The 8,456-nt window shown below is 52.2% G+C and overlaps 2 protein-coding genes across 2 annotated transcripts; both read left to right on the top strand.

The window, feature by feature from the left end:
• Window positions 1-1,302: 1,302 nt before the first annotated feature.
• J7T54_005375 (uncharacterized protein) lies at window positions 1,303-2,417 on the top strand (the record flags this gene model as incomplete). The annotated part of the gene is made up of 2 exons (XM_051510679.1): window positions 1,303-1,671; window positions 2,052-2,417. The coding sequence occupies 2 exons, from the start codon at window positions 1,303-1,305 to the stop codon at window positions 2,415-2,417; spliced, it is 735 nt and encodes a 244-aa protein (XP_051358445.1).
• Window positions 2,418-4,251: 1,834 nt separating this feature from the next.
• Window positions 4,252-7,925, top strand: J7T54_005374 (uncharacterized protein; the record flags this gene model as incomplete). Its single annotated transcript, XM_051510678.1, has 7 exons — window positions 4,252-4,574; window positions 4,620-4,944; window positions 5,018-5,260; window positions 5,328-5,550; window positions 5,599-5,703; window positions 5,976-6,890; window positions 6,951-7,925. Coding segments are annotated over 7 exons (3,109 nt in total), but the record flags the coding sequence as incomplete, so codon positions are not given.
• Between the last annotated feature and the right edge of the window lie 531 nt (window positions 7,926-8,456).

Here is an 8,456-nt window from a genome sequence, read left to right as displayed (position 1 = left end):
ATGCGAATCTTTCCCATGCCACCCATACAAAACCGCCGCCCCCCCTGTCAGGTCATGTCCCGCCCGCCCGCCACCGAGGAGGTACCCCGCACGCCGCGCAGGGATCGCCTTTCCGAGGTGAAAAGGCGCGCCTCATCCTCGCTAGGTGAAAAGGCGCGCCTCATCCTCCCTAGCTCTTTTACTCCCTATAAACCTCTACTCCTTCCTACTCCTACCCTTTTTACCCTTTACTAACCCTAACCTTCTTTCACTTTATAACCCTAACCTTTTAACTCTTTATAACCCTAACCTTTTAACTTATTACTCCCCCTAACCCTTTTACTAACTACTCCCCCTAACCCTTTACTCTCTACTCCTTTTATTATTTCTTTCTACCCCCCTTACTTATTATTCTTATTACTTCCCTTACCTCTTCCTCTCCCTCTTCTCCTTATAATTATTCTTTTTATTATTACCTCTCTACTTCTTTTTTCCTTTATATTCTTTCTTTTATTTTTCTTTTCTTTTCTAACTTACTCTTCTCTTTTCTTAAACCCCTCTAAAATCTTCTTTTTTTTACTTTATAATTCTAATTTTATTACCTTTCTTACTTTTTTTTCCTTTTTCTTTTTTTTTATTCTTTTACTCTCCCCCCCTCTTTACTTCTTTTCTCCTTTATTTTACCTTTATTCTTTTTTTAACCTTTAACTTTTTTTTTTATTCTACTTTTACTAACCTCTAATTTATAACCTTATAACCCTTACTCTTATTCTTTTCTTTTTACAGGGAGGTCCAAAACGAGTGTCCGCTTTCCTGTGGTACAATGAATTATAACAACGGCTATTTCTGGACGCGGTGGAGCCCTACAGTGCGCCCAGGGATAGACTACGCGCGCGCGAGGTAGCGCGACAATTGCGAAGCTGGCCCCCCTGTATTCGCTTGCTAAATTCACCCCTGCAGCATCTCGTCCCACCCCTCTGAAACACATCTGCATGCCTAACGTAGGAAATTGCTCTATGCTCCTTTTAGTTAACTACTTGATCCCGTCACCCATATATAATGAGCCTCCTGCTGCTCCGTCAATAGTTTCTCTCCAACCTATTCTTACTGTTCCCATCTATCGGGACCTCACCGCTAGCCTTGATGTCCGCCATGACCTCTACTGTCCAGGTCGTGCGCTTGGTGGGGTTGCTGGCCCCACTACCCCTTTGGAAGAGCGTGGAAAGAAGGGATTCTGCCTAACAAAACCAATGCTTTCCCTCTCTGCCCCCAACCCAAAGTTGTTCACGTGTAATCTCTGCTCGAGGAGTTCTTCTCGTCATTATGGTCGAAGCATACAGTCCCAGCCAGTGGCTTTATTCCGAGGACTGTGAATTTGGGGTTTCTTCTCCTGGTCATGTCATTGATGAGCCTAGCAAGACACCTTGCCCACCCTACACCCTGAAATGGACACTCTGCCAGAAGAAGACGAGGCTCCACAAGCTCACTGGGAATGCGGTCCAGAATATCACATCCTACCCCAGCATATTTTGGGGCGATGAACTCGAGTCTGAGATTACAGATGTCGTGGCGCAGAAGCGACTAGCCAACACCCACGAGGCTGAAGAGACACAACTCGTATTTTCAATCAACGCTCGCGGCGAAGAGGCCATACCCAGGCGTTTCTCGGGGTCCGACGTCAACTGGGCAGAAGTAGATGAGCAGATCGACAAGTGGTCTGACTTGTGCGGGGAGGCAAGAAGCTAACGGTCAACGTCACCTTTATTTACAAGGAATTAGATGTTCCCTCAACTCAGAAAAGAGGCCGAGGTAGGAGCGCGACAAACTGTCAACTCTTTGAACGAAACGCAATCCTCGGAGACGCAGGCGCTGAAGAAATGCCACTCTGGGAACAAGTATACTCCCTTCTGGAGTGCCCTGGCGCTGGTTGTGATGTCGGGCCATACTGTTTGCGCGATCCTAATGGAGGAACACGTCACGCCGTTCCATCCAATATCCTCTCGAAATTGGTTGATTATGTCGAGAAAGGCGGCACGTTGAAAGAACACGGTGACGTGCCGAAGCACCTCCAGCATGAAATAGCCAACCCGCCAAAGAAACGCAAGCAGGTCGATGATCCACACATCAACATCACCAACGTGATGCCAGGGATGGAAGCGACGCCCGTTGCCAAGAAGATTAGAATCGTGGGGTGTCGCGACATAGCCATACAGCGTTACCGCGACTGGCATTGCGGTAAAGTGGACGGTCTAGATTGGAAGGAAGAGTTTCATGCCATTGCTCAGCTGACGCTCCAAGCGCGCCTGTCCCTGGATCGGCTCCACGCGGCGCAAGAAGAACAGGTGAAGTACTTTCTATCGCACGGGATATCCCGCGGTATAGCGCACCAATGGGTGAGCATGGTGGAAGAGTGGTGGGCGGAGACATCGCAGATGTAGGCGGAGATGCATTGTGCTAGTGAGGATAGTCTATGGCAATACCAGCGTGTCGAAAATGACCTTCGGCGCTCTCACCCTTAGCCCCTACGTAGCTGATGCACCATTTAAGGAACGTAGCGAATGATCCGCCTTTGCTATCCGTTTGATTCCACTCCTTCCGCATGAAACCCTTCACCTCCCCGAAATGCTCTTCTATAGGGTTGAGATCCGGCGAATAAGGTGGAAGAAAGAGAAGCTCAACACTTTCAGCCGAGCACAGCTTTCTTAGCCGATCTGCACGATAGAAGCTTGCATTGTCCATCACTAGGACGGATTTCGGTTGTGGGTATCTACCACAATGGCAGAGCAGCTGTCTAACGAAGTCCTCGAATATCTCGTGGTCCGTGGACCCTCGGAAGACGCGAGAAAGCATGACGCCGTCTTGTGTGTAGGCCGAGATAAACTGGTGCCGCGCCTCACGTTTGAACTCGGCGACGTGGACCGGTGTGATGCCTCGCCGAGCCCATCCTCTCCGCCTTTGTGTTGTCTTGGTATCGCAGCCCGATTCGTCAATAAAGATAAGGTGGTACGACTTGTACTTTGAAAGCTTGAAATGATACATATGTCTCAGTGTTGTGTTGCGCTGTTTAGCGACACGCTGGGTCGTCTTGTGCGTCCAATTTCGGGCATGCATTACTCGGCTGATCGTGCTACGTGATACCTCGACGTCGAACTGGTCTCGTAAAAACGCGGCAATTTCTTCGCGATACATGCATGGATCCTGTGTCAGCTTGTCGCATAGCGTATCAATCATGTATGGTAGGAGACGAGACGGCCGGCCGGTTCTGTTCGGGGGTGGCCGTGTGCGGCCAAAACGGCGAATAGTAGAACGTATTCTTCGGACAGCGCGCTCGCTGCACTGTACTTTCTGAGCAATTGCTCGACTCGTCTGATCTTGCAGAAGCAGAGCCCGGATCTCCTTGTGCTTCTCAGGAGATAGCTGTCGTGCCATGGCTGTACTAGTGTAGCACAGTCGCGACTAGGTGCTCGGGGCTCGGTCGATGAAGAGTCTACTAGCTCGCGTTGAACTGTTTTCCTCTTCGGTTTTAGCCGCGATTATTCCGCTGCCTGGCTCCAGTTGTTCGAAACGTGACTCACATAGCCAGCCAGCTCCCTTCAGGAGGCGTCATGTCACGTGATTCATTAATGTGGATCGACTCGCCACGTCCAGTGTCCTTTTCACCCTCTCTCCAATTCACTCGTTCCTGAAATTAATCCCACTGGCAGGAGTTTTCACACCCCCATAGCCAACAAGATAGGCTCACTTGCGAAAGTATGCGACGGTATTCGCTCACTCTGCGCACAAGAATAGCGTCGACGATATAGGCGTATCAAACAAGCATCTGCGTTTACTGCAGCTACCAATTATAGCCTGGCGGCGCAGTCACAGCATGCAGCGCTACAAGCTGCATCAAGGCGAGGCGAGGCGGGATGAGGCACTGATTGGTTGCCACCGCGCTTGATGTTGGTTGTGCACTTTCCGTGTTCCATCCATGAAGTGGGAGATAAAACCCCCGCTTTGTCCTCATCGCAGCGTTTAGCTGGGCAGTACTCCCTTGGTTCATGTCCGATACGACGAACGGCCATTTCCACTCCCTGGTACCAGCTTATCAGATCCTCTATAAGCTGAGCCGCCTACCAAGCGCCAAATGCCAGAGAGTTGCGGCGGTACTCTTATTTGCATCATCTGCCCGACTCGACGGGAATGGAGTACTAGCAGCCGAGTCTAATCCTGAAAGCATCCGCTCGCTGCTTGCCGTATGACCTCTCTACGGACTCCTAGACCACGACATCGATGTATGACAAGACACTTCGCGTGCGGGGTGTCCCCGTTAACTGGAGCGTCGATGATCTCTCCTTGTTTCTTTCGCAGCATTACAGTTTTACACAAACAGTCACGTCGCTGGCCCGCGAAATCGATGGCCGGTCGCAGACTGGGACTATCTTACTGCACGCTGATTCAGCCACGCTCGAAGAACGTCAAGACAGACACCGGGGGGCGCTACGTCTTCCACCGTCCTCGGATGGATCAGCCCGACCGCAATATCTCACACTAGACTCGGACTTCCTGGGCATCACCACACTCTTCGTGCCGGCCAAGGAGGACCACAGGGTAGAGTAAGACTTCGCGAAAGTAGAAGCAGCACGTGCTAATCTCTGCAGTATCGTCGCAGTGTCGGGCCTCGGCGGTCATGCCTTTGGCTCGTTCAAGGAGCGAGGTGGCGAGCACATGTGGCTGCGGGACGCGCTACCATTCGATCTCGAGAACGACGCGACCGGTCGACCGATGGCGAGAGTGATGACCTACGGGTACAATTCGTCGGTCGCGAACAGCTCAAGCACACAGAATCTGGAAGACCTAGGAACTTCACTGCGAAGCAGCCTTCTCCCGCTGGCGGCTTCACAAAAACCACGGCCGATTATATTTATCGCCCATAGCCTTGGGGGACTCGTGGTGAAGGAGGCAGGCATTCCGCCGCAGCCGAGTGTATCTAGTAGCCTGCTAACTCTCATCACAGACTCTAATCTCTCTTTCGAATTCAACAACGCCGGAACACCAGACGTTAATCGGGGCAGCCTACGGAATCGTCTTCTTTGGGGTACCCCACGTTGGCATGGACATTAAGTCGCTGATCGCCATGGCCGGAGACGGGCCGAACCGCTTTCTTGTCGAGTCGATTGGGGATCACAGTTCACAGGTTCTCTCCGCCCAACAACGGGCGTTTAATACAGCATTAGGCGGAGAGGGCAGCTCGGAAGTCTTCTGCTTCTACGAGACACTGAAGTCGCCGACGGCGCAAAAGGTATGCTTCAATCCATTGCTGAAATTCATGCACTAAAGTTGAACGGAATGCGGCTGGCGACTGGAAGATGACAGGCCCATCGGCGGTGCTAGTCACGAAGTCCTCGGCGACACACGGCCGCTCTTGGGAAAACGGGCCCGAGCATATCTGTGCCATCGCCCGCACGCACTCGGACATGGTCAAGTTCAGGCCCCATGACCACGACTACAACAGCGCCTGCGCGGTATTACAAGGGCTCGCGCGACGGGCTCTAGAGCGTGGCGGTCGAGATCCGGCGTCCAATGTGCCATGTATGTAAGCAAAGTGCGAGCCGTTAGTCCGATGCTGAATGAGATCAGTTCTCGTGCCTTACATCGAGAATTCAGAGTTCATTGGGCGATCTAACGTGCTAGGGAAGCTCAAGGAGCAGCTGGGTTTCGGTCAGCCTCCACGAGGTGCAGGAGGTACAGGAAGTCGGCCCAAGGTATCGTTGTACGGTCTAGGTGGCGTTGGGTAGGTTGAGAGTTCTCACTGCATTTCGAACCTACTGACTAGTGCAGCAAGACGCAGATTGCATTAGCATACGTATACTGGGTGCGGGAGGCTTGCCCAGACATCTCTGTGTTCTGGGTACACGCGAGCAGTGTCGAACGATTTCGCCAGTCCTTCGTATCTATCGCTCTTGGTTGCCGGGTTCCCGGTTGTAATTATACCAAGACCGATGTTCTGCCGCTAGTGAAACGGTGGTTAGAGAGTACCGACTCCGGGCGTTGGCTCATGGTTCTGGACAATGCCGACGATGCGGAGCTCTTCTTCAATGAACTAGCTGCGCCGACTGCTGCGGCTAGCTCTGACAGCAAGCTATCATGCTTCCTTCCGGTGTGTGCGCACGGTGCCATACTTGTGACGACTCGAAACAAAAAGGTGGGCTCATGGTTAGCCCCGGGGACCCCTCCTATCGAAGTGGGCCAAATGAGCGAGCAGGAATCGGTGGGCTTGCTGCGGGGAAGTCTTCGACAGGCCGATGGAGAAGCGGAGCTGTTGAGACTGTCTTCTCGGTTAGAACATCTTCCACTTGCTCTCGCCCAAGCGGTTGCATTCATACAGGAGAACAGCATCTCGGTCACCAAATACATGCAGCTGCTTGGCGAGAGCGACCAGGGCTTAGTGGAGCTGCTAAGCCAGGAGTTCAGGACAATCGGGAGAGACTCAGAGGCCCCTCAGGCAGTAGCGGTGACGTGGATGCTGTCCTTTCAGCAGATAGAGCGGCAAAATGCGTTTGCAGGGGAGCTCCTCTCGCTGATGAGTCTGCTCGACCGTCAGGCCATCCCGGAAGAACTCCTCTCGACCTACTATGAGCAGCGCAACGCGAGCGCGAAAGCGGACGAACGGTTTGAGAGTTCCACGGTTCAAGGCATACGCAACGCAATCCGACTAGTACCGCGCAAGCTATACTCGCGAATACGTCTTTTCAGCCGACAGGGAAATCCGCTAGAACCACCAAATTCATCTGCGCAGAGGGGGCAAACAGGACAAGTGAGTCGCGAAGTAGAACTTACCAAGGCATTAGGCGTTCTGAAGGGGTTTTGTTTCGTGACGGAAGACAAGAACGGCAATTTCGACCTGCATCGGCTCGTACAGTTGGTGACGCGTAAGTGGCTCGCCAGGAACGGTACGACGAATCAATTCAACAAACAGGCGCTACACACAGTTTCGACGGTGTACCCATACGGCAGTTTCGAGAATCGTACCCTGTGCAGTGCGTATCTTCCTCATGCAAAGGCTGTTTTACAACTTGAGATTGGCAAGGCGAAGTATGAGCAAAGGGCACAGGCATTCCTTCTTTTCTGCGTAGCATCCTATCTGGATTTCGAGGGCCATTGGGATGAAGCAGAAGAGTTCAGCAGCGCAGCGGTAGAGATTGAGAGAAGGGCACTGGGGAAGAAGCATCCCGACACGCTAACAAGCATGGGCAACCTGGCATCGACATACAGGAACCAGGGCCGATTGGGGGAGGCAGAGGGGCTTGAGGTGCAGGTGATGGAGACTCGCAAGACGAAGCTTGGGGCGGACCATCCCGACACGCTGACAAGCATGGCCAACCTGGCGTGGACATTTTGGAAGCAGGGCCGATGGGAGGAGGCAGAGGGGCTTGGGGTGCAGGTGATGGAGACTCGCAAGACGAAGCTTGGGGCGGACCATCCCGACACGCTGACAAGCATGGGCAACCTAGCGTCGACATACAGAGACCAGGGCCGGTGGGAGGAGGCAGAGACGCTTTTTATGCAGGTGATGGAGACTTTCAAGACGAAGCTTGGGGCGGACCATCCCGACACGCTGGCAAGCATGGCCAACCTGGCGTCGACATTTTGGAAGCAGGGCCAATGGGAGGAGGCAGAGACGCTTTTTGTGCAGGTGATGGAGACTTTCAAGACGAAGCTTGGGGCGGACCATCCCGACACGCTGACAAGCATGGCCAACCTAGCGTCGACATACAGAGACCAGGGCCGGTGGGAGGAGGCAGAGACGCTTTTTGTGCAGGTGATGGAGACTCGCAAGACGAAGCTTGGGGCGGACCATCCCGACACGCTGACGAGCATGAACAACCTCGCCCACACTTGGCAGCATATGGAAATGGCATTGGAAGCTACTCAATTAATGCGCGAATGCGTTCGCCTTAGCCAACGTAAGCTGGGCTTGAATCACCCTTACACGAAGGCTTCTGTTTCGACTTTAGACGCCTGGGTTAGCCGACTCCAAATTTAATAATGGCTTTGCTGAGATTAACTTTGTTTCTTATCTTAGCAACTATCCCATAGCTTTCGTTTTAATCTAGGTCACTAGTGTAGTATTCATCGGTTCTGAAGCTAGTGCCAATGAGGCAGTCCCGACGGGTGCAAGGCTCAGCCGTGGTTGGTTACAGTATGTACTGAATCACGTGCTTCTCGGAGGGGTAGAGTGAGGCAGATGGTGGGGTGTATATAGTAGACTAGAGCGGAAGGCTTTGCAAATGTCACGGCTACCTTGTACTAGTGGGTCCGACTCCTGTTCGCACTGTATATCTCCACTGCGTCCAGAAATAGCTGTTCTTATAATTCATTGTGTCACAGGAAAGCGGACACTCGTTTTGGACCTCACTGTACTTTTTTATTAACTATTATTCTTATATACTCCTTATTTAATCTACTTATTCTCCCCCCTAACCCTTATACTTATT

Source organism: Emericellopsis cladophorae, assembly GCF_022114955.1.
Source record: "Emericellopsis cladophorae strain MUM 19.33 chromosome Unknown NODE_167_length_8456_cov_116_789354, whole genome shotgun sequence".
Taxonomy (NCBI): Eukaryota; Fungi; Ascomycota; class Sordariomycetes; order Hypocreales; family Bionectriaceae; genus Emericellopsis; species Emericellopsis cladophorae.
The sequence above is the reverse complement of the archived record's forward strand: the minus strand, read 5'-3'. Positions and strand labels throughout refer to the sequence as shown.